General features: G+C 40.1%; 1 protein-coding gene across 3 annotated transcripts in view; it reads right to left on the bottom strand.

Moving 5' to 3' along the window:
- CSMD1 (CUB and Sushi multiple domains 1) overlaps positions 1 to 25881 on the bottom strand; it is a 1135715-nt gene that overhangs the window by 284549 nt on the left and 825285 nt on the right. For all 3 annotated transcript variants that reach the window (XM_072142316.1, XM_072142317.1, XM_072142318.1), the window contains 3 exons: positions 18425 to 18616; positions 16747 to 16873; positions 15409 to 15611 (listed from right to left, as the gene is read on the bottom strand). In XM_072142316.1, coding sequence (XP_071998417.1) covers positions 15409 to 15611; positions 16747 to 16873; positions 18425 to 18616 — 522 coding nt within the window. The remainder of the gene's footprint in view (positions 1 to 15408; positions 15612 to 16746; positions 16874 to 18424; positions 18617 to 25881) is intronic.

Raw genomic sequence — 25881 nt, 5'->3', positions numbered from 1 at the left:
TAAATTGCAGATGTTTCCATATATCTGCTAACTTATCAGAAGACATTAGCGCCGAACGGTGTTCTTCACAGTATGTGAAGAACAATATGTGTGAAGAACACATTGCAGATGTATGGAACAGAAAGGTTATGCATGGCCGTCCATTAGTCTGAGGAGCGACGAGGGGTCTGACTGATCACTGATTATTCAAATCTGCCATGTATCTTTGATATGCAGTTATAATGTTATAATTTGGTTGAAAAGTTTTGCACTTATTTATTGAAAAATGGAAATTTGGAGAAAATTTCATCATACAGTTAGTCTTACCGCCCAAACGGGTTGATAACCAAGCTTAAACAAATCTCTTCTTTATGTTGACACATTTTTTTTATTAGGATGCTAGGAGGCTTAAAGTTATGTTGAGACATTTATTTTAATAGGATGCTAGGAGGCTCAAAGTTTGAACAGTGATTTTTCAAATTTTTAATTAGATCTCAGATTTAATTATTTTTGAAGACAATTCATTTTTATAAGGATTTTCAAACATCTATTAAGAACCCTTCAGAAATTTAAAAATTGCATCCCTCAAACTATTAAAAAAACCTTTGGTGAGCTTGTTAACCCTTTTGGCATGTATGGAAATATGGTTTTCTGGGTGGTGAAATGAAAACAATGGGGGTCATTTACTAAGGGCCCGATTCACGTTTTTGCGACCTGTTACCCAAATATTTCTGATTTGCGACGGTTTTCTCTGTATTGCCCCGGAATTTCGGACTGTGGCGCCGGCATGCACGCGATGGAAATCGGGGGGCGTGGTTGTAAAAAAACCCGACAGATTCGGAAAAACTGCCGCATTTAAAAAAAAAAAAGTGTTGCACGACTCGCGCTTACCTGCACCTACAATGGCTCGGTGAACCCCAGTGCATTCCGATGCTCTTCTGCGCAGCAGTGACACCTGGTGGACGTCGGAGGAATTGCCTTAGTGAATCCCGGCCGGACCCGGATCCACGGCAGAGAACGCGCCGCTGGATCGCGAATGGACCAGGTAAGTAAATCTGCCCCAATGTCTCTGTTCACTACCTTGAAAGGCATCCCCCTTAACACCAAGCATGACTTACAAGAAGCCTAATAACATGATGTGGGTTAAACCAAACCCGTATATCTATTCCAAAAAGGAACAAATCCACTACTTTAAACAGCTCATTTTCGACCTAGTTGAGTCTCTTTAGTACAGCGTAGGGAACTGGTTTGTCAAAGTGAGAGGCTTGTGACTAGGGTCAGGAAATAGAAGCATCAGTGGCTATAAGTCTACACATGCCTTTAAGGTGGTCCCAATTGGCAAATTTTCCATAGGTTAAACTCCCAGCCAAACCATGTTATATTAACTTTTTTTAGGGAGATTCAAAAACAAACTATTCAGTCTGATTTTTTTGTGTTTTATACACCCAATAGCATAGATAACATGCTACTTATGTGCTATGGCTCAGTATACATACGGTAATATCCTATTTGGAAGCTTTTTTTATGTTTGACATAACATTTTACTTTTTTGTGGATTGAACTGACTTATTTTTTGCAGGACCAATTGTTCTTTTTATTGGTATCACAATGGGGTAAATGTGTCTTTTTGATCACTTTTTATTGTGTGTTTTGTTTATTTGGATGCACAATAATCATAGTGTTTTATTTATTAAGGCGTTCATGATATGGGTATAGTAATGATTTTATTTTATTGTATGGGTTGTTACAATCATGGAAATACCTTATATGTGTAGTTTGGTGATTTTCCCTTTTTATGTGGTTTGGGTTTGGTTTGACTTTTACTATTGTATTTCCATTTTTTTCTAACTTTTTTTACACTTTATTTTCTCCTCCTCTGCGACTTGAACAAGTGATCATGCAGATTTATGGCAGCACATTATAAAAGTCAGCCTATGCACATGAATAGGCAGACACTGCCATTTCTTGGTCCAGTTCCAGGCAGGATCGAGAGCAGGCAGTCAAACAGCAACCATGGGGTTCTTCATTGGACTCCATGACATTCCCTTATGTCACGGTAAATTAAGGGTTAAAATTGATACAAATCTGATAATTTGTTCTGCTATTCCATTATGAAAGAGAAAATTGGAAGGCAAATAATGCAGGTGAATAGAAACCTTCTGTTTACCATCAATTACAATAGACTGTCCCTTCCATCACACTTCCGGTAAAATTTCGGAAAAAGATAAAACATTTGCAATGTTATTTTATCCAGCTAGTGTGGCAGAAATGACCCTTTTATTATAGAAAATGCTAAGTTTCCATTTACAAGCAGTGTTTGTTTTCAGTTGTTCTCTTCAATAACAAAAAATCATAGCGCATACACTAGCAGAAATGTGCGCTTAACTGTGTCTTTCTACATCTATTTTTTTTTCATCTATTCATGAAGTATCTTTTGCTAAAAAGCAAAATAAATAACACAGAAAGCTTTATGCAGATAGCATAAGAAAAAATACACACACACACATATATATATATATATATATATCATGACATTTTGTTATGTTCTTTTACCATTTTTACAACACAAGGTGAAAAATTTACTGAAAAAATAAGGAAATGCACAAAATACTGCTATACTCAAAGCTTGCTATGTACTCTGCAGGTGCCATAGGAAGCATTAGGTGTAGAATTCCTGATACATATTTGCTCTACATGTTGACCCTTTCTCTGTTGTGATTTCCTTTTAGCGTTGCATGGAATAATGATAATAACAATAATAATAATAATACTATTAATATTAATAAAAATCCCTTTACTATAAAAAATGGTGAGTGTCTTTTTTTATAATTTTTGGATTGAATATTTTTTTACCAAAGAATGCTTAGCCACAAAAAAAAAAACAGACCATAAAACTTAATTGCTGAAAGACTAATTATTTTTATGTACTGCATTAAATATTAACTAATGCTACATCTTACTCTACAAAACTGTTAAATAACCATCAAAGAATATTTTTGATTCCTGGTTTCTTTTGTTTTTAACCGTACTACTTAAGTTATTGTAATTTAATCTAAAGGCCCTAATATCTATCTTTTTAGCACTAATGATTTTCAGTGTTTTGCTTTCCTGCTATGACTTTTAAATGGGGCATTAAATATATAATAAGCTTTAATATTGAAATTAATTTGCATCTGAAGGATTAAAGAGCTATTTGCATGCTAAGATGAGTTTAGTTACAGAGTGTAAAATCTATAAATTGTGTGAGCATGCAACACCAATTCAAGCGGAAATATTTCTCTGCAGAGATATTATCAGTGTTTTAGGTGTGCACTAATTTCTTTTCATTAGACACAACATAGTATTTCTTTCCCCAGTGACCTTATTCTCATCATTGGTGGCAGTGACTTTTCCCGTCACTTTCAAGAAAAACTACTGTGCTCAATTATGGCCAACACAAATAAGTAATTGATGTTACAAGTTGCTGAGCTACATTCCAAAGTCAATATACAGTATGACCTCAACTGTCAATGTATCTTGATAGAACTAAAGTAAAATCAATGTTTTTCAATTCATGCACTTCATCTTTCAAGCCTTGTTCAGACCTTTTTTTTAATTTAGTTCTCCATCATATATTCTATAAAATAGTCTTTGTTTGTCCTAAACAAAAATAACATACTACTATATTTTATTGAAAGTGGATTTGCTTGAAATTAAAAAAAATCCTTTCATAGAAATGTAAAAAAATTATAATTATAATTACAGAAAAATAGCATAGTATTTGCACAATATAAGTCACAATTTCTATATAAGAAATAAAATAACACAACATATTAGAGATAACATTCCCAACCAGTAACAAACTTTGGCGAGTATGTTTATTATTTCAATAACGTCCTAGAAAATTGATATCCAACAGTGGCATGGCTGCTCCGAGGAACATATATACATCCTTGCCTTTGACAATGGTGGCTACATCAGCATGACTGGTGCAGCCCATTATCTATGGTACCATGAATCCTAAAGCAGCTTCATTGCACTTAATATTCCTTTCAGATGTTCCATGCTAAAAAATGACAATTTAAATAATTAGTTCGCATTTCATTGCATGAAGTATTTGATTGCCTACCAACAAGAATTCTGTCTCTCTTAGACCCATTTGTTTTTCTTTAAAAAGTTCCTCTGCACTTATTACCTGTATCAAATGCAACTGTTTGAACTTATTACTGCATAAAATACACCTGTCCACGCAACCAATCCCATCCCAACCTCTCCATCATGACTAAGACCAAAGAGCTGTCTAAGGACACCACTTGCCACATTGTAGACCTCCTTGAGTCTGGAATGGGTTGGAATGGGCACTAGTCAAACAGCTTGGTGAGAAGGCAATAACTGTTGGTGCAATTACAATTAGAAAATGAAGGCAACACAAAATGACTGCTAATCTTTCTTGATGGGACTCCAGGCGAGAGCTCAGCTTATGTTTTGTGGGGTAAAGTTTATTCTGAGGAAGACTGGGGTGCAGTCCTTAACTCCATAGGAGGACCTGGTCCATGACCTGAATTGACTACTGCACTCCAAGAACTCACCACACTCTTTTTTACATCAGCATAGTATAGGCTATTGGAGAATGTCATTACATGTTTTATTTTTTTATTCTACAAAATTACAAATACATTTACAGATACAAACAACAAAACAAACATATAACAATACACCATTAAGAATTTTCTGCGGGTGCAGTCTGGGAGGGGCAACCTTTTAGTTTTATATTTTAAGTAACTATTTTCAAATCGGGCTGAATATAACCCTTCTGTTACATCGGTTGGGCTGAGCACTCTAAGTGATCTTAGAGGATGGGCCGGGTAATTTATAGGGTTTTTCAGGGCACATAGTCAGTCAACGGAAAAGGGGGACTTCTCCCATAAGACCCATTTTTCTTTAATTGTACAAAGATGCGTGTAATTTCTCGCCAACATGATCTCATAATGCCTGTACATATTTATTCTGTTGCAGACTTCTGTTAACTTTAATTTTTGTGCCGTCTTCCAATCTACCGCTATACATTGCCTTGCTGCAATCAGGATGTACGTAATGATCCATCTCTGTGCTATTGGGAATTTTTCAGTCCCTATATGTAAAAGAGCTAACTGAGGGGAGATGACGTTTTGTGCTTGTGTAACTATGTTTATCAGGTCACTAACTTGCGACCAAAAAGGAAATAATTTAGGGCAAGACCACCACATATGGACTTGACCTCCTTTAGTTCGGCATCCTCGCCAGCACCAATGAGAGGACGTTCCTCCTTTGGAAAGTCTGTCTGGAGTAAGATACCATCTCATATGCATTTTTTAAATTTGTTCTAAGTGGTTTATACAAGGGGAACACTGAGCGGTCCACCTAAAAGTTTTTGCCCACTGCTCATCATCCCATTCCTCATTCAAGTCCAGCTCCCATTTTTTCATGTATCTCAACTAGAGATGAGCGAGCACTAAAATGCTCGGGTACTCGTTATTCGAGACGAACTTTTCCCGATGCTCGAGTGCTCGTCTCGAATAACGAGCCCCATTGAAGTTAATGGGAGACTCAAGCATTTTTCAAGGGGACCAAGGCTCTGCACAGGGAAGCTTGGCCAAACACCTGGGAACCTCAGAAAAGGATGGAAACACCACGGAAATGGACAGGAAACAGCAGGGGCAGCATGCATGGATGCCTCTGAGGCTGCTTAATCGCACCATTATGCCAAAACTATGGGCAACAGCATGGCCATGACAGAGTGACAGAATGAAGCTAGATAGCATCTAAAACATCCAATAATTGACCCTGACACTATAGGGGACGGCATGCAGAGGCAGCGGCAGCAGCGGCAGGCTAGAGAGTGGCATGGCGACATACCCTAAATGGACTCAGGCTTCAAACCAATGGGTGGCAGAGAGGAACCAAAGGAGGTGAGCAAGAAGCGCTCAAATAATATCGGTACATGATAAAAGTTTGCCAGTATATTTTGTGGATTACACAGCAGGGTGGCGACAAAGTTAACATGGAAGCCATGAAAACAACCCAAAATTCTGCCTGACACAGCTCGTTTGATAAGGGGACCATGTATGGAGGCAGTGAACTAGTAGTAGATTAAAGGTGCTGCAGTTAAAACTATGTTAGTTGGATCTTGGCATGGAGCTGGCGCTCCGCTGCCAGGCGAGCTTTCGCCAATCCAAGCCCCTGTCTCTAGGCTACTCCCCAAACAGCACTTCTAAGAACCTTTTGTATAAGATCAAGTGTAGTAGCGTTCTTATAAGTTTAGGATATGGCGGGTGAGGGGAATGTAAACAGAAGCGCAAGAAGCGCTGAAATAATATTGGTAAATGATAAAAGTTTGCCAGTATATTTTGTGGATAACACAGCTGGGTGGCGACAAAGTTAACAACTTTGATGTGGAATCCATGAAAACAACCCAAATTTCTGCCTGACACACCTCGTTTGATAAAGGGACGATGTATGGAGGCAGCTATATGGACGACTTTTGGAGGTAGCAATGGAGACAACGTTTGGAGGCTGCTATGGAGACAATTAAATTTGGATAGTGCCTGTATGTGGCAGTCCAAAAAAGTTTTCAAACCAGAGGAGCAGGTAGGTGGCCCTCCAGAAAAATTTAATAGATTGAGTGCCTGTATGTGGCAGTCCAAAAAAGTTTTCAAACCAGAGGAGCAGGTAGGTGGCCCTCCAGAAAAATTGAATAGATTGAGTGCCTGTATGTGGCAGTCCAAAAAAGTTTTCAAACCAGAGGAGCAGGTAGGTGGCCCTCCAGAAAAATGGAATAGATTGAGTGCCTGTATGTGGCAGTCCAAAAAAGTTTTCAAACCAGAGGAGCAGGTAGGTGGCCCTCCAGAAAAATGAAATAGATTGAGTGCCTGTATGTGGCAGTCCAAAAAAGTTTTCAAACCAGAGGAGCAGGTAGGTGGCCCTCCAGAAAAATTGAATAGATTGAGTGCCTGTATGTGGCAGTCCAAAAAAGTTTTCAAACCAGAGGAGCAGGTAGGTGGCCCTCCAGAAAAATGGAATAGATTGAGTGCCTGTATGTGGCAGTCCAAAAAACTTTTCTAACCAGAGGAGCAGGTAGGTGGCCCTCCAGAAAAATGGAATAGATTGAGTGCCTGTATGTGGCAGTCCAAAAAAGTTTTCAAACCGGAGGAGCAGGTAGGTGGCCCTCCAGAAAAATGGAATAGATTGAGTGCCTGTATGTGGCAGTCCAAAAAAGTTTTCAAACCAGAGGAGCAGGTAGGTGGCCCTCCAGAAAAATGAAATAGATTGAGTGCCTGTATGTGGCAGTCCAAAAAAGTTTTCAAACCAGAGGAGCAGGTAGGTGGCCCTCCAGAAAAATTGAATAGATTGAGTGCCTGTATGTGGCACTCCCAAAAATTGTTTAAAACAGAGGACCGGGTCAGTGGCCCTCTAGAAAAATTAAATGCATAAAGTACTATAGCTAGAGCCAGTGGGCCCTGTCAAAAAATAGCCAGTTTCCTCTGCTTTACTGTACAAAGAGGAGGAGAAGGAGGAAAATGAGGAGGAGGAGGAGTGGATAAATTATTCAGGTTGAGCTTCCTTCACCTGGTGGAGATTGGAAATTATGAGAAATCCAGGCTTTATTCATCTTAATAAGCGTCAGCCTGTCAGCGCTGTCAGTCGACAGGCGTGTACGCTTATCGGTGATGATGCCACCAGCTGCACTGAAAACCCGCTCGGACAAGACGCTAGCGGCAGGGCAGGCAAGAACCTCCAAGGCGTACAGCGCCAGTTCGTGCCACATGTCCAGCTTTGAAACCCAGTAGTTGTAGGGAGCTGTGTGATCATTTAGGACGATGGTATGGTCAGCTACGTACTCCCTCACCATCTTTCTGTAAAGATCAGCCCTACTCTGCCGAGACTGGGGACAGGTGACAGTGTCTTGCTGGGGTGACATAAAGCTGGCAAAAGCCTTGTAAAGCGTACCCTTGCCTTTGCTGGACAAGCTGCCTGCTCGCCTACTCTCCCTCGCTACTTGTCCCGCAGAACTACGCACTCTGCCGCTAGCGCTGTCAGAAGGGAAATACTGTTTCAGCTTGTGCACCAGGGCCTGCTGGTATTCATGCATTCTCACACTCCTTTCCTCTCCAGGGATGAGAGTGGAAAGATTTTGCTTGTACCGTGGGTCCAGGAGAGTGAACACCCAGTAATCGGTGCTGGAATAAATTCTTTGAACGCGAGGGTCACGGGATAGGCAGCCTAGCATGAAATCTGCCATATGCGCCAGAGTACCAACGCGTAAGAATTCACTCCCCTCACTGGCCTGACTGTCCATTTCCTCCTCCTCCAACTCCTCCAACTCCTCTTCTTCTGCCCATACACGCTGAACAGTGAAGGACTCAGCAATGGTCCCCTCTTGTGTCTCGCCAACATTCTCCTCCTCTTCCTCCTCATCCTCCTCCACCTCCACCTCCTCCGATATGCGCTGAGAAACAGACCTAAGGGTGCTTTGGCTATCAACAAGGGAATCTTCTTCCCCCGTCTCTTGTGACGAGCGCAAAGCTTCCGACTTCATGCTGATCAGAGAGTTTTTCAACAGGCCAAGCAGCGGGATGGTGAGGCTGATGATGGCGGCATCGCCACTGACCATCTGTGTTGACTCCTCAAAGTTACTCAGCACCTGACAGATATCAGACATCCACGTCCACTCCTCATTGTAGACTTGAGGAAGCTGACTGACCTGACTACCAGTTCTGGTGGAAGTTGACATCTGGCAGTCTATAATCGCTCGGCGCTGCTGGTAAACTCTGGATAACATGGTCAGTGTTGAATTCCACCTCGTGGGCACGTCGCACAACAGTCGGTGAGCGGGCAGTTGGAGGCGGCGCTGCGCTGCCCTGAGAGTGGCAGCATCTGTGCTGGACTTCCTGAAATGCGCACAGATGCGGCGCACCTTCGTGAGCAAATCAGACAGATTGGGGTATGTCTTGAGGAAACGCTGAACTATGAGATTTAACACATGGGCCAGGCATGGCACATGTGTCAGTCTGCCGAGTTGCAGAGCCGCCACCAGGTTACGGCCGTTGTCACACACAACCATGCCTGGCTTCAGGTTCAGCGGTGCCAGCCACAGATCAGTCTGCGCCGTGATGCCCTGTAATAGTTCTTGGGCGGTGTGCCTTTTATCGCCTAGGCTCAGCAGTTTGAGCACCGCCTGCTGTCGCTTAGCGACGGCACTGCTGCTGTGCCTAGAGCTACCGACTGATGGCGCCATGCCCACGGATGGTAGTTCGGAGGAGGAGGTGGAGGAGGGGTGGGAGGAGGAGGAGGCATAGTAGGCCTGAAACACCTGGACCGAGGTAGGCCCCGCAATCCTCGGCGTCGGCAGTATATGACCAGCCGCAGGGTCAGACTCGGTCCCAGCCTCCACCAAGTTAACCCAATGTGCCGTCAGCGATATATAGTGGCCCTGCCCGGAGGCACTCGTCCACGTGTCCGTGGTCAGGTGGACCTTGTCAGAAACGGCGTTGGTCAGGGCACGGATGATGTTGTCTGACACGTGCTGGTGCAGGGCTGGGACGGCACATCGGGAAAAGTAGTGGCGGCTGGGGACCGAATACCGAGGGGCGGCCGCCGCCATGAGGTTGCGAAAGGCCTCGGTCTCTACTAGCCTATAGGGCAGCATCTCCAGGCTAAGCAATCTGGAGATGTGGACATTAAGGGCTTGGGCGTGCGGGTGGGTTGCACTATATTTGCGTTTCCGCTCCAGCGTCTGGGGTATGGAGAGCTGAACGCTGGTGGATGCTGTGGAGGATCGTGGAGGCGACGATGGGGTTTTTGTGGCAGGGTCCTGGGCAGGGGGCTGACTATCAGCTGACACAGGGGAAGGAGCAGTGGTGTGCACGGTCGGAGGTGAACGGGCTTGTTGCCACTGAGTGGGGTGTTTAGCATTCATATGCCTGCGCATACTGGTGGTAGTTAAGCTATTAGTGGTGGAACCCCTGCTGATCCTGGTTTGGCAAATGTTGCACACCACAGTCCGTCGGTCATCCGGTGTTTCCTTAAAGAACCTCCAGACTTCTGAAAATCTAGCCCTCGCCGCAGGAGCCCTCGCCACGGGAGCTTCACTAGTTGACACATTTGGCGCTGATGCACCAGCTCTGGCCTTGCCTCTCCGTCTGGCCCCACCACTGCCTCTTCCAACCTGTTCTGGTCGTGGACTCTCCTCCGTCTCAGAAGCACTGTGTTCACCCGGCCTATCAACCCAGCTTGGGTCTGTCACCTCATCATCCTCCGATCCCTCAGTCTGCTCCCCCCTCGGACTTCCTGCCCTGACAACAACTTCCCCACTGTCTGACAACCGTGTCTCCTCATCGTCGGACACCTCTTTACACACTTCTTCCACTACGTCAAGAAGGTCATCATCACCCACAGACTGCGACTGGTGGAAAACCTGGGCATCGGAAAATTGCTCAGCAGCAACCGGACAAGTGGTTTGTGAGTGTGGGAAGGGTCCAGAAAACAGTTCCTCAGAGTATGCCAGTTCAAATGCCAAATTTTCCTGGGAGGGGGCAGACTGGGGGGGAGGAGGCTGAGGTGCAGGAGCTGGAGGAGTGGCGATTTCGGTGACATGGGTGGACTGCGTGGAAGACTGACTGGTGGACAAATTGCTCGAAGCATTGTCGGCAATCCACGACATCACCTGTTCGCACTGTTCTGGCCTCAACAGTGCTCTACCACGAGTCCCAGTAACTTCAGACATGAACCTAGGGAGTGTAGCTCTGCGGCGTTCCCCTGCTCCCTCATAAGCAGGTGGTGTCTCACCCCGCCCAGGACCACGGCCTCTGACCCCTGCAGTAGTTGGACGCCCACGTCCCCGCCCTCGTCCTCTACCCCTAGCCCTCGGGTTAAACATTTTGAAAATGAGAGTTATAACTTTAATTTTTTTTTTACTTTTTTTTGTGTTTTTTGTTTTTTTTTGTGTTTTTTAGTTTTTAAAACCAAACGATGCTATCCTATTGCTATGGCTATTTTCTAGCCAAGTATGAAAGCACACTGCTATGCCAGATGAGATGACGCTTAGTTATTAAAAAAATAAACGTAAAATAAAAAAGGAAATGGCAGACTGTGCCTAATTGAAATCCAACCCCTAATAAATTTTCCCACTTCGGTCTTTGCGATGGATATGTGCGTCACTAAGCGCAAAACACAGCGGTCGCAAGTCTCACTACAAATTGCTCACAATTTGCTAGTAGATGCACTGCAGCAAGTACAGCCACCAGCAGATCAACCAGAAATCAAATATATATAACGCTACTGTAGGCGTAAGTAAGCCGTTTGGATTCTCCTATGGCTATTTTCTAGCCAAGTATGAAAGCACACTACTATGCCAGATGAGATGACGCTGAGTTATTAAAAAAATAAACGTAAAATAAAAAAGGAAATGGCAGATTGTGCCTAATTGAAATCCAACCCCTAATAAATTTTCCCACTTCGGTCTTTGCGATGGATATGTGCGTCACTAAGCGCAAAAAACACAGCGGTCGCAAGTCTCACTACAAATTGCTCACAATATGCTAGTAGATGCACTGCAGCAAGTACAGCCACCAGCAGATCAACCAGAAATCAAATATATATAACGCTACTGTAGGAGTAAGTAAGCCGTTTGGATTCTCCTATGGCTATTTTCTAGCCAAGTATGAAAGCACACTATTATGCCAGATGAGATGACGCTGAGTTATGAAAAAAATAAACGTAAAATAAAAAGTAAATGGCAGACTGTGCCTAATTGAAATCAAACCCCTAATAAATTTTCCCACTTTGGTGTTTGAGGTGGATATGTGTGTCACTAAGAGCTAAACACAACGGTAACAAGTCCCCCTGCAAATTCCTCACAATATGGTACTAGCTGCAAATAAAAAAAAAAAAAGTATAACGTTATTGTAGCCCTAAGAAGGGCTGTTGGGTGCTTGTAGAATCACTCCTGCCTAACAGTAAGCTAATAGAACACCCTAACGCTTTCCCTGACCAGCAGCAGCTCTCTCCCTAGCGGCATCCAGACACAGAATGATCCGAGCAGCGCGGGCAGCGGCTAGTCTATCCCAGGGTCACCTGATCTGGCCAGCCAACCACTGCTATCGACGTGTAAGGGTACCACGTCATGCTGGGTGGAGTGCAGAGTCTCCTGGCTTGTGATTGGCTCTGTTTCTGGCTGCCAAAAAGCAAAACGGCGGGAGCTGCCATTTTCTCGAGCGGGCGAAGTATTCGTCCGAGCAACGAGCAGTTTCGAGTACGCTAATGCTCGACCGAGCATCAAGCTCGGACGAGTATGTTCGCTCATCTCTAATCTCAACTTGTCTCTTTCCCCTGTGAATTAAGAGTATTATATACTATTGATATACCCCTAACTTTTCTATCAGAGGGCTCAAAAAGTTTTTTAAGGGGATACAGATGAGGTTTACTTTCCTTTTGCCCCTTTGCTAATGTGCTTCTTATTTGTAAGTATTGAAAGAAAACCTTATTCGGGAGGTCAAATTGGTCCTTAAGGGTTTCAAAAGACTTTAAAACATTTCCTTCATAGAGGTCTGAGATTATATGTAAACCTTTATTAGCCCACAACTCAAGTGTCATATTAGGGATCAGTAATTCCAAGGCACGGATGGACATTTGTCCTATTTTTAAACCTATACTGCCACCCACTGAGTTCCATGTTTTTACTGTGTATTGTAGTGAGGGCATATTTGTGAGAATTGTTACGTTCCCCAGGCAAGCCGCTTCCATTACCAATCTTAAAGGTCTCCCCCCTAAAACACTCTGTTCTAGGGTTATCCATTTATGACTTTCTCTCGGGTTCCAGCATTCTCTCAGTGAGTCGATAGAGACTGCCTTATAGTAAGTTGCAATGTCTGGCATTGCCATGCCTCCCTTATTAAAAGGGAGGTACAGAGCCGCCTTTGCTACTCTTGGATATTTATTATTCCATACAAATATACTAAGCATAATTTGAATCTCTCTTAAGACTCTATTAGATATTAATGTGTGCAGACATCGGAAGACATACAGAATCTTAGGAAGAACTGTCATCTTACAAAACTGGATTCTTGCCACCCAAGATAAGTAAATTTTGCCTAGTTTATCAAAAAAATGGCATTACATGTAATGACTTGAGGAACAATCAGAGCTTATGTAAAATGAAGTAAAGGCACATGGGACACTTAAGTGAAGGAATTTTCCATCCCCTTTAAATGGTTAATTAAGATGGTTTACATATTCTGAGGGATGCAGTTTGTAAAATGGGGTCCCTCAAAATTTAAAGAGTAACTGTGAAGTATAAAAAACTTTTGCTTAGCTCTGCACTAAGCCAAAATAAGCAATTCCCACTCATTACCTATCTGCAGCCATTTATCAGCAAGCAGGCAGAAAGCTAGCAGTACCTTATCTCTCTGGCTGTATTTATGTATATTAGTTGCCATGTGATTCTGTAGCTAGATGGAGCAGAGAAGAGGAGGTTGGGGGAAGTGTTACTGGCACATGAACTCTCAGGAGCAGCAAAAGCTCTCAGCAGCTGCAGGACCTGACATGATGACATAACCAAGTGACTGATCACATGGTTCAGATCATCCAATTACATACCATGTTTAAAAGTTTGCATATAAGGGAAAAGTGTATGTATTAAAGTGTGAATGCACAAATAAAGCCAGAGCTCAGGCTCCCCATCAGTTCTAATGACTGGATCAGGATCAGATCCTGCACACACAGCACAGTATATATACAGGGAAACCTCTTTGAGCAGATCTCTGTGCACAGGAAAGGGGTAGTCTGCATGTGTTAATGCTATGTTGACATATGTGTTACCATTGTGTTAACAAATAAAGATTAACACATGCATTTTGTAAACACAATGTAATCAGGCAAATCTCCTCTTTTCAGCTGTTCTGATGCATTTGAAAATGCATGTGTCACTGCCACGTGTGAATACATCCATGATATATATTTTCTTTGATGTGTTACGATTCCTGCATGATGCAGTTCTCTGGGGAACTATTGCATCATCTTTTCCTTGGTTGTTATATATATGCATATATTGTTTTGGCCCCTATGATCATATACCTTCATTTACTTTGGTCCACCCCTCACAGATGTAGCATTAATTAACATGACTGACTTAACCCATTAACAAGACATTATAATAGAGTGGGGGAGATATAGTAAACAGTTTTAGCCAGAATTCTGGAATAATTTGCAAGGAAAAACTGTCTGAAATGCCTTGTGCCACATTATTAAAAGGAAGCAATGATCTACTTTACCCCACAAAACTAGCACCACCTTCATGGTAGAAATGTAATTTCTAACAATTTCTCTTTTGTGTGAAATGACTGTTTACCTAAAAAAAATTGATGCCCATTTTAGACACTTTTCTGACATGCACAAAATAGGGGCATGGTCTCACAAAGGCAGCATGATTAATACGCCAAAAAATAATTTGGAGCATTATACTAGCCCAACTTAAAGAAAGTGCAAAGTAAGACTCAACAGCCTTAACTACGCCAAAGTTATCTAAAGTTATCCTCCTGCATCGGACATAGTAATAAATCAGATGTCGCAGAAGAAAGTCAAGTTGTACACTGCACATCACATATGTGCTACAGATCCCCCAGTCTGTAGTGTTAGTGAATAAAGGGAACCATCCCTTTTGCATGATAACTAATTGTGTTAGCACACACTTAGTCATGTTGGCCCATGTTGCACCAGTATAGTGACACATGTCAAATCCAAAAAAATGGGCTCTGTCAGGAAGATGATACATTCACCTTGTAATGTCTTTTACCACCACACACCTTGATGTAGCCTTCAACCAATATTACAATAAAATAAACTAGCATTTCATTAGCGATGCATATGTCTGTTGACTGTTCAGCAACATTGCACATTTAGTACATCAGATTTCTACAAATAAGGGTCACTTTTCAAAGTAAGCTCACTCTGTGATTTTATGCTTGATTAAATAGTAATTAAGCTGTAATGAAAAATATGTAGCTTGATTACAATTAATATAATTGCACAAGTCAGTTTGTATCTTCATTTTCTACACGCTGTGCTGAATTGGAACGACAATGATCCCTTAATAGCCCATGAATGGAGCCACCACACAGATGACATGATTGAAATCAGGGATTGAAGGAAAGCAAGTAGACAGATGAAATTCTGATTCAGAAACTAAAGTTGCTTTTGACAGTTACTATGAATATTTATTCACGCCAATGCATATTAAATGAATGTCAAAATAGGAAAGTTGTTTAGAACTTGAGTTCATCTGAAAAGAAAATCTATATGCATTTGTGCGCTTCATGGAGATGAAAACACTCAGGGGTATGTATATATACAGGAACATTTCCATGCAACGTAGACACCAAATCATGTTACATTTATAATGCAGCTTGTTATACCCACTTGAAAATTGTATGGAAAAACCAGACTTGCTGATGAAAAAATCACTATCAAATTGTAAAGTCAAGGAGTTGAATGTGCTGTGAATGTCCTCAGGGAGAGATGAACCACTCCATTCTTTCAGAAGAACATCGCTGTCTACAGGTCCATCCCATACCTTAAGGATATCATGTGAGACTTCAGTGTCAAAAACTATGAAGTGAAGGCTGAAAAAGGAAAAAGATCAGACAGTGTATATAATGTTGAGATGTAAATAATAAAATATGCATTGCACTGTCACTTGAAATATAATGGCCAACCGCAACATACAAGATAGAAAGCAACATAAAGTACACACAAACAGCAGAGAAAGTGCAGGTCTTAAAATATATTGTTATGAAAGCTGCCCGGTGAAATATTTACTAAACTTTACTAGGTTTTCTAACTAACTTTTCACCTTTATGGAGAATATACAGTATCCAACATTATATATTATATACCCATCAAAGTGACAGTTTATCCCCAAAGTTTATGACAGATGGCTATAAGCTTTGTGATAATGTATGGTGAACTTCCAGGACTGATTTTGCTGTTCAGAAAACTTCCACAGCAAATGTATCATCTAATTATTTAACTATCTATCACATGAAAGGAGAGGGGGAGCAGAGACTGTGACTAGAGTATTATACTGTGTGGGCAAACAGGGGGGGGGGGGCATAAGGGGTGGGACAATAGTTGTGGTTTATTATACCGAGAAGTTTTGGTCCCTCTTTCTTTGGCCCATTTTTGAGGTTGGGAGGTATGCACATTGCATACATTTTATACCCTCACCTCCCCCTATATGGCAAATAATTTAAATTAATTAAATACCCTTTTCTGCTATTGACTTCAAATTGTCATCTTAACAGCCAATGGCAGTTTTTTCTTCTATTAGTACTTTTTATTGGTTGGAACAATATGGCGCTTTTTCTTGTTCAGTGTGTTGCGATATGTGGCTAGGATAGCAAATGGGACCTTTGCTCTAGGTAAACAAAATACAACAAAGGTTCTGCAGTAGTGTGTCTGCTTATTCTGTGCAAGGCCCCAATTACTCTATTGGAATCAATCATCTACTGTACCTTGGTATTGCGCACTTACATAATGTATAGCCATTTCATCAATGAGTCATATTTGATATATTTTAGCACCCATACTATTAAAATTCAAGCATCTGTAATACATAAGCTGTAACACTTCACATGCTGACATTATGAAAGGTGCAATGAATAGTGAATGCTGTCATGCAGATGATCATTCATGATCATATAGTTCTTCACATACAGTTTGGTATCTTTTGCATTACAGATAGTATATAGTTGTTACCTAATTGTCTTTCCAGGGTCAGCTTCCAAAATCCAAGTACAGTGTACATTGTTTTCATAAGGTGCTGGATAACCTGGAGACAGAATGCGTCCAGATGCTGCAGCATAAATCCGACCTCCACATTCAGCTGCATAGACAAAATGTGTTAAGTGTTAAATATTGGTAAATGATTTACAAGCTGAGATCCCACTTAAGCATCCAATCTGGAGTTAGAAATGTTCTTGTAACTATTTTTTGACAAATAACATAAATGGTTATCTAAGTTGAGTCTCTCTGCACAAGCTAAATGGACTGCATTTTTGAAAGCATTCTCAGGGAACAAATTTGTCAGCAGACAATGGAGGTCTTGTCTAAAAAAACATATTCCCCCTCCCGAATATCTGCTTTCTTTCAATCATGTAAAGTTGGATAAATTGGCTATCACACTCTCTTAAATTTACTACATTAATGAATGCATTACCTTTCACAGATCTATACCACGGCAAATTCTTAACAGGAACAAGGGAAAATCATGTGTAACTCACTTTTCCATTAATATTGCATCAGGTTGTAAGTCTTATATACAGATTTTTTCTTCTTACCTTTCATTTGGATGAATAGCAAAATATTTTTCACAAAATGGTTAATTTTTTTAACACAATATAGTTTCTCTATAGTGTGGTACAACCTGCATCATTAGATACTCTATGTTATATATACAGTTTTTCGAGGATTGTGTTAAATTAAGAAACTAGACTTAAAGCATAATCATACCTTTGACATATTTTATTTCAGAAATTAATAGTACAGATGTTAATAGTAAACTATGTAATATACTTTATTAAATTTAAAAAAACTGTTCTATTTTTTTTTTCAGTCCTTTATTAATTAGTGTTTTTGAAAGAATCTCAAAGTCTGTACATAGCAGAGAGATGAGTTAGGCAAAGTAAACTCCTTATAGTCCTAGAGAATATTTCATTTGATAATTCAGTTCTGTAAGGACACAACTCTTTCCAGTGACAGTCTGTAAAGAGTTAAAGGTCCTTATGGACCAGTGATTATGTGTCCCGAATTGCACTGGGTGTATTTTCAGAAATCGTTTAACAAAAAAAAAAACTTTATACTTACCACAGCCTCGTTTCCTCGGCACCTGAGTGTTGCGGACAGTGAAGCCAATGTTGCACATCCCAGCTTCACTGTCCAAGCGCCGTATGTGATATGGTGAGGTACTTTTTCAGCAAGTAGTACTGGTTTGAGAGGTAAGCTCTGGGGAAAGGTCTCCTTAAAATCTGTATACACAATAGGTATGATTATACACAATAGTGTATTTAAAACTTAAAAAAAAAATTATAACATATATTACCTAATAATTAAGGAAAACCAACAAGTAGTACTGGTTTGGGAGGTAAGTTCTGGTGACAGGTCTCCTTAAAAGCTGCATGTTTCTCTAGAACATCTGTAGTCCAGTGTTTTGTGGACTACAAAACTTTTAAAAAACAAATAATTTTGCAACATATATAACCTGATAATTAAGGAAAACTTAGCTAATCATAGGAATCAAAGTATTAAACTATGTCGAATAAGAGACTGGGTGAATAGTGTTATCTACTGTACATTGTAGATTTTCAGAGCCGAATAGATTAGTTTAGTCTTAAAATCAGGATTAATACAGAAATGTATATAAAAAAAACAAAATTACCAGTGCAAGTTGGCAAAGGCTTGTTCCACACTCTCCGATCACCACTCAGACATGTCAAAATGCTACTTCCATGCATTGTATATCCAGGATTGCAACTGTACATGATAGTTGTATCAGAAAAGTGTCCTTCATCACGTATCTTATAGCCATAATTTGGAATTCCTGGATCTTCACATTTTATGAGGTCAAAACCTGCAAAATAAAAATAATGATACTAATTATAAAACAAAAAAATTACATAATAATATATTAATTATAATAGCACATAAAATGAAGGCACATTAGAACCTATATTAAAATAAAGGAAATAATAAACAAAAGTCTCTGTCAGGGCAGATAAAGACACAAGAATATCAGGGACAGGCACGGAATTGGAATACAGGCTCCGAAATGGTGTTCGGAGTATAGGCTCGGGAAAGGGATGCAGGTTCCACTGTGTGGTACAGGAAACAGGCTCAGATACAACTTGGGGGTTCTGGGTCAGATTGGGGTTCTGGACCAGGCAGGATTTAAGATCAGGCAGGATACAGGGTCAGGTACACGGTTCTGGATCAAGTTGGGGTTTAGGGGTTTGGATCAGGCAGGATCCAGGCTCAGGTAGAGGTTCAGAGCTCCTAATAAAGCTGGGGTCACTGTATTGGCTCAGGCTGGATCCAGGCTCAGGTATACAGATTTTGGTTTTCAGGTGAAGCAAACCACAAACATTTTTACTGTTATGAAACTACTATGTTGTGGATATTTTTTGGGGGTGCAATTATGCCACACTGTCATTATCATTAGGCAGGATCCTTGTGACAGTTCTATGTCTGTCTTTGAAGATCCGCTGCTGTCATATTCATTTAAGGGGCTTTGACCCTCAATTAATCTGCTGGCAGTGCCTCATGGGGGTTGTTTTTATCAGTCACATAAAAAGTCTCACAGCACATGGTGTCAATTTGCACCAAAACTTGCACCCAAACGGAAAGTAGCAATTCATTAATTCAGTCCTATTGATACATCATCTCCAACAAATCATTTAGTAGTAAAATAATGAATCAAAAGGGTACATTTCCTCACAAATAAAACAAAAGTCTCAACTGGACTTTACCTAAATGTGCCTATGGCGATTAATTTAAAACATACTATTACTGATTGTGTATTGCAGTGGTAAGATCTTTATTGATTACATTTGTTTAATTTTTTTTTGGAGTTTAGGACAGCTGTTTTCTCCAATATATACTATATATACTATATACTATCTGCTTGCCATCACACCCTGCTCCCACCCCCTATCCTTCCTCTTTGGTTCTCTAACCTGTCAAACTACAGATCAAATAAAGAGTTAAAAGAGATAAGAGGTGTAAAGGATAAGCAAGAGTTCATGTACAAGAGGAGGCCCTGGCTAATCTAAACTGCTTTGTTTATGGCTATACAGGTCAGTACTGCTCTAAAATGTCACATATGATAATGGAAGTGCATAAGATGGGAAGATTCTCCTCTACCTTCACGATGTAGTAGATGGGAGACAAAAACAGCTTGTCCCGACCCACTATCTCTGAGAAAATTATAGTTGTAGTGTTAGAGGTTAAATTGCTAAAGATGAACAATATAAGATATCAAAAGGCCAGAAATATTGTTATTGATCATATCCACCAAGTATACAATTGAATTCTGCAATGTTTGTTGGTACTTTTGTTATGTTTTACAAGAGATAAATGAAGTTAGTTATTTTCTTTACCCAGTAATTACAAGTTTTGTGTGTCAGATTCTACACTAACTAAATGAGCAGTACACAAAAGTAATCTCCAAAATTGAAAACTTAATGCTCAAGACAAATAATAGAGACATAAAATATCAAGTAAATATAATTTTCCCTGATCTCATAATTAATCCTTTGCCTACTGCTGTATTTATATATTTTATCAGATTTAGGAGTTCCAAAACTTTAGAATTTCCATGAAATACTTATGTCTGTTGTGGCTGACAGCTGTCACCAACATTCCAATTATCTAGGGTAATTATTCATCACTATAATTTAACAGTGAATTTGCAAAAGGTAATTATTTGTTAGAGAATTCAAATAATTTAATCAGCATTACTGCGTAATAGATGCAGAAGAAAAATTACTTTGACAACGATCAGATAAGAAATTAATCAGATTGTATTCATTGTAGATTTCTGCCCATGAAATTGTTTTATCCAGCATAAAAGTTTAAAACAAATGCCCAGGTATAATTATCCTCACAAATTAAAATGTAATGACACATTGAAAATGCTTTCCCTTCAACATGTTATAAATCGTATTCATTTCCTATATGATAGTATTTATTTGTTAATTTTAAACTACATTTATTACAAAAAGGGTTTTTCTATATATGATTGGGGGATAGAGATGAGCAGACCCAAACTTCCCATTCCGGTGCACTCGCATGATCCAGACAGATTGCCAGGCCGCCAAATCTGTCATATTAGCACCCCTTGTTACTAGCCATGGCTATGATTAGCCAAGTGAACACCCCTGGCAAATAAAACCTTATGGGCATTAATATGCCAGATTGGCTGTTCAGCGGTCAATCTGTCAAAATGTCCTGATCATGGTGGGTGCACCCAAACCCCACATGAGAAGTTTGGGTCCTCTCATCTCTATTGTGGGGCTCTAACCCCTTACCGACATGTCTCATAATAGTACATAACACACACCAAGTGTAGGTGTATGGAGAGGGCTCACGGGCTAAGCCCTCTCCATAGCCGGTAAGTCTTTGCTTCATATTGAGGCAAAGCCTTACTGGTAACACCTGTAATCTGTGCTAGCACCGATCGCAGGTGTAAACCAGCTGATCGCTGCAGGCGGCCTCATAAAAATGGCACAGCATGGGCGCCACCATCTTGGCTTTGATCGTCGCTCCCCGTGATGTCATTGGGGAGTGATGATCGGCCGCTATGATAGCCTCAGGTCTTCCAAAGACCCAAGGATGTCTCATTCTAACCCTTTCATTAAAATGTGGGATCAACATATTATAATTAATCCCCATATACTGCCAAACTGTAGTATGGCAGTATATGATAGGATCGATCAGAAAACCTAGGGTTAAAGTACCCTAGTAACTTGAGCTTGTCCCAAGCCTGCATACATTAAAACTGTATATTAGTCCTTTGTTAAAATAAAATACTTAAAAGGCAAAAAGACATAATAACGACCTAAACAGGTAGGTAAGCATAGTAAAAAGTAACATTAAAAAAATGAATTTAAAGTTTTTCTATAAAATGAAACATTTAGCACAGATATGTGTTCTACAGTGTGGTATTATGCATAGGTATAGGGTAAAATCCAAATGGATGTTATTCAGAAAAATGGATTTTTGGAAGATGCAGGTACAGTTTTAACATATTTGGTCTTTTATTTGACAAATAAAGGACCAAATCCGTTAAAACTATACCTGCGCTTTCCAAACTTCCATTTTTCTGGGGTAACATCCATTTGGATGTTACCCTATACCTATGGATAATACCACACCCAAGACGCACTGCTAGCACCGAAAAGGGTAACGATGTCGCAGCGGTACATATCCCGCATGCTCATAACAGAGTTGTGGCCGAAACATAGCACAACTCTGCCAGGTAAGTATTAACATATCATATTAACATTACCTGTTATCTTAAGATAATCTTGCACTAGGTAGCGTTACCTTGTCTCTGTTTGTTTTTCTTTTCTGGGTATCATCGATCAATATACTACTTCATTAATTATTTTTTTTTAATGAAGTTAAAATATGCCCCTAAAAATAAATTCACAATTTCTCTAAATATATATATATATATATATATATATATATATATATATATATACACACATATGCATATCCACTGCTGTAGTAGCACACAACTACTACTGTATCATAGAAAATTCTGTTTAATGAAGTGTCTTTTAATGAAAGATTAAGGGTATGTCTGCCCTTGAATACCCTCATTAACAGGAAAGAGTAAAAAGCCAAAATATTATAAAGACAATATGCAATATGTATTTAATGTAGCATCTAAGGTTAATCAAAGATTGTCATCAGTGCAGCCCAGCAGTGTTATACCATAGACCCAAACAACAACTTTCTCTACAAATTCCGCCTGCTGTTTAGAGGACAGTAAAAACAGGACCAGCTGTGAAGCGGCCTAGGGCTACATCTTCCTCATTCATGAGAGCAGCAGGGATCTCTGCAAGTCTCGTTTTAATTGAGAATAATAAGTCTCAATGATACACTGATGGATTTCTAAAACCTCTTTTTGTCCTGCGAGTGCATATGAAAAGCTAATCCGACTTTTTAGCCACCTCTGTCTGTATAAATAAAAAGTATCTGTGGCAAGAGGAGCTTATCTTCAAGTAAAATAAGTAGGGCGGAAATCTTTCTGTTTGTCGCAAATCAATCTAAGTATTTCATTTTCAAAGAAAGTAACTTTACCTGAGTTTTTAAAAAATAAATTTGTACATTTCACTTGTACATTGTATTGACTTGATACCAGGTTACTCTTTAATATGATCTTTAAAGGGAACCGATCACCAGATTGTACCCCATGAAACTATTAGCCCCTCAGTTTGGGTATACAATATCCTTATCAGAATTGCCTCTTTTATGTGAAATCTCACCTATTTACCTATAAAAAAGAAACTCCTCCTAAATCATCTGAAAATGGGTCATATTTTGCTTGAGATGAGTTAAAGCATAACTGAGATTAGATGTTAGCTCATGCAGCCTCCAAACACTTTATACATGCGGGAATATAGATCTTAATGGGCACATTTACTTACCCAGTCCTGTAGCGATCCCCGATCTGGACGGTCCGACGAAGATGAAGTCTGGCGCGATTCACCAACATTGTGCACCCAAGATCCTGCATCTGTCTCTTCCCCCGCTGAGGTCCGCCGGAGTTCACCTTCTTCTTCCCGGTGCTTGTAAGTGCGTGTCTTGCGACACAATTTATGATGTTAAATCCTGTGCATTGTCAAAATCCATCGGATCGTCCGATGGCCCACCCCCCAATTTGTGTCGCGTGAAACCCTGCGCCAATGCGCCAAAATCTGATCGCGTGCACCAAAAACGCGGAGCTAATCATAAATCACCGGGAAACCCAATGAAAATGCGCTTCGCGGACCCTTAGTAAGTTTGTTTTTTACAAAACAAAAGAATTTGTTAATGAAGTATATTAGAAAGATGTTCATCATACCCTCCACATACATGTATTTGTTTATTTGTGCTGTTAAACTTGAAAATTGTTAAATAAAAAAGACTAGATTTTTAAAAAAAAGTTCTGGTCATTTAAATTTAAAGTAACTTTACAGCATAAGGATCTATACACACAAGTGAAGTTTTTCCTTTGACATGGAATATTATTGCATCCAAAAACCTGTTTGGAAGGCATCCATATGTGTATCATTTTCCCCTGAAATATTATTATATCACTGCCTAGCAGATCTTTCCCTCATGTACCACAGTATTATAATTAAGAAAAAAACTAAATGGTTCAGAGGAAGAAACAAGGATTAACATTTTAATGCACATCAAAGGATAGAACGTGGAGACTTATAGCAGCCGGATGCCAGCCAAACACCATGGTGATAAAAGTTCCAATAGTAACACTGTGTTTTCTGTAGAATGCTTGAGCTGCGCATCAATCCTTATTAAAAACTAGCAACCTCATTAATTGAGCCAGTACACCTACAACTGAGACATTAGCTTTGTGGTTTCATGTACAAAGTCAAATCCGGCGCAGAGTGAACATGTATCTTGTCCCTCTTAAGTCATTGTTTGCAAAGTCTATCGGGAAACTATAAAACTTTTAATTACAGAAGTTGTTATAAGTGAAAAAATGTTTCTTTCTTAAGGTAAAATATCAGAAGATTGTTCTTTAGCTTAGTTCTGCTTTTGTTTCTTATCCATATTCTATACTAAAAAAGGAAATCCCGCATAATGTGACATGATAAAAATCATCAATTTATGCAGATTGATAAATGTTCTTTTGGCAAAATTTTAACTATTTTCCTTACTTAACCAGTACAAAGAAGAAGAAACTTGTTCCACCCGGTTCCTATGGAGAGGAAAGGGGTGAGGAGTACTCACCCCTTCCACCCCTTCCACCCCTTCCACCCCACTCCTTCTGCACACAGCCATGTGCTACGCCTGTACCAGTGAGCACACCGTCATGTACATGAGGCCTAAGAGATATTTTATATGTGCAAAAACACTACTTGTTGCTATATAATTAAAGGGGTATTCCCATCTGGGCATTAACATTTAATTTAATTAATTTGCCATATGTAAACATTTCTTCAATTGGATGTTATTAAAAAAAATCTTCCGGTGTGAAGATAATTTCTCATAAATGTAGCCTTGTTGTCCCTTAGAAACGATATAGTTTCCTCGGATGCGACCACCTCACATTTTGCCAGCAGTGGCCAGAGATGTGCTATTGAGCTCTGCTGGACCACCTAACCCGACTAAGCATTCATTACCACAGGACGGTTGTAGGGCATGTAGTAACTCCTGGACATGTCATATACAAAAACCTTTTGTCTCTTTGTGCAATCCCTCCAGCAGAGGTGGCCATATTCAAGGACACAGTCTTGTTTCTAAGGGACCATATGGCTACATTTATGAGAAATTACCTTCACACAGGTAAATTTTTTTTAATAACATCTAACTGAAGATTCTGGGGGAAAGGGTTCACTCTCCGTTCTCCTCCCATCCCTTGCACTTTGTTGATTATTATTAAACATCTCCCGTAAAATATTTATTAGAAGTTTAGTTTTTTCAATGAACTTAGAATTTCCATGCGAACAATAGCTTAAAGTACATTGGAGGTTAGCTGCAGGAAAATGCCAGTTGACCTTATGACTAATCAGTTAAAGGAGTATTCCGGGAATATTAACGTCTGATACAAAAACCCATGATGCTATAAATAAATAAATATAACAACACTTAATGTCACAAAACGGGGCTTAAATAGTTTGATTTTATGATTCACTAATTTTATGGCCTCTCTAAAGTTATCACTAAGATGGCTGCCACTGGAAACTACAAGTCCCAAGATCCTTTAGTTCTCAGTAACTCCTCCTCCTTCTTATGCTCTGCTCCCAGTGCTGATGTAACAGACTTTCCTGCTCTGTTACCATAGTAATGATGTGTAACTGCCATCACCACATAACTGTCCATACTGGATGCACTACAACCAACCAACTACAGCCCAACAGTGGTGATCACATGACCTGCCCAGGCAGGTTCAGGACATGTGATGTGGACATGTGACCAGCGGCCATCTTCTTTCCTGTGTATGCTCTGCAACGGACGGCGCGGAGGAAATTAATGGACTGATTAAAGGGCCAGTAGCATTTTATTTCTTCATTCAGTCTATGTCATTAGCATTTTCTGCTAACGGGAGCAAAATACTACCGTATTTTTTGCCCTATAAGGCGCACCGGACAATAAGGCGCA

This window comes from Engystomops pustulosus, chromosome 3 (assembly GCF_040894005.1).
Source record: "Engystomops pustulosus chromosome 3, aEngPut4.maternal, whole genome shotgun sequence".
NCBI classification, from domain to species: Eukaryota; Metazoa; Chordata; class Amphibia; order Anura; family Leptodactylidae; genus Engystomops; species Engystomops pustulosus.
The sequence above is the reverse complement of the archived record's forward strand: the minus strand, read 5'-3'. Positions and strand labels throughout refer to the sequence as shown.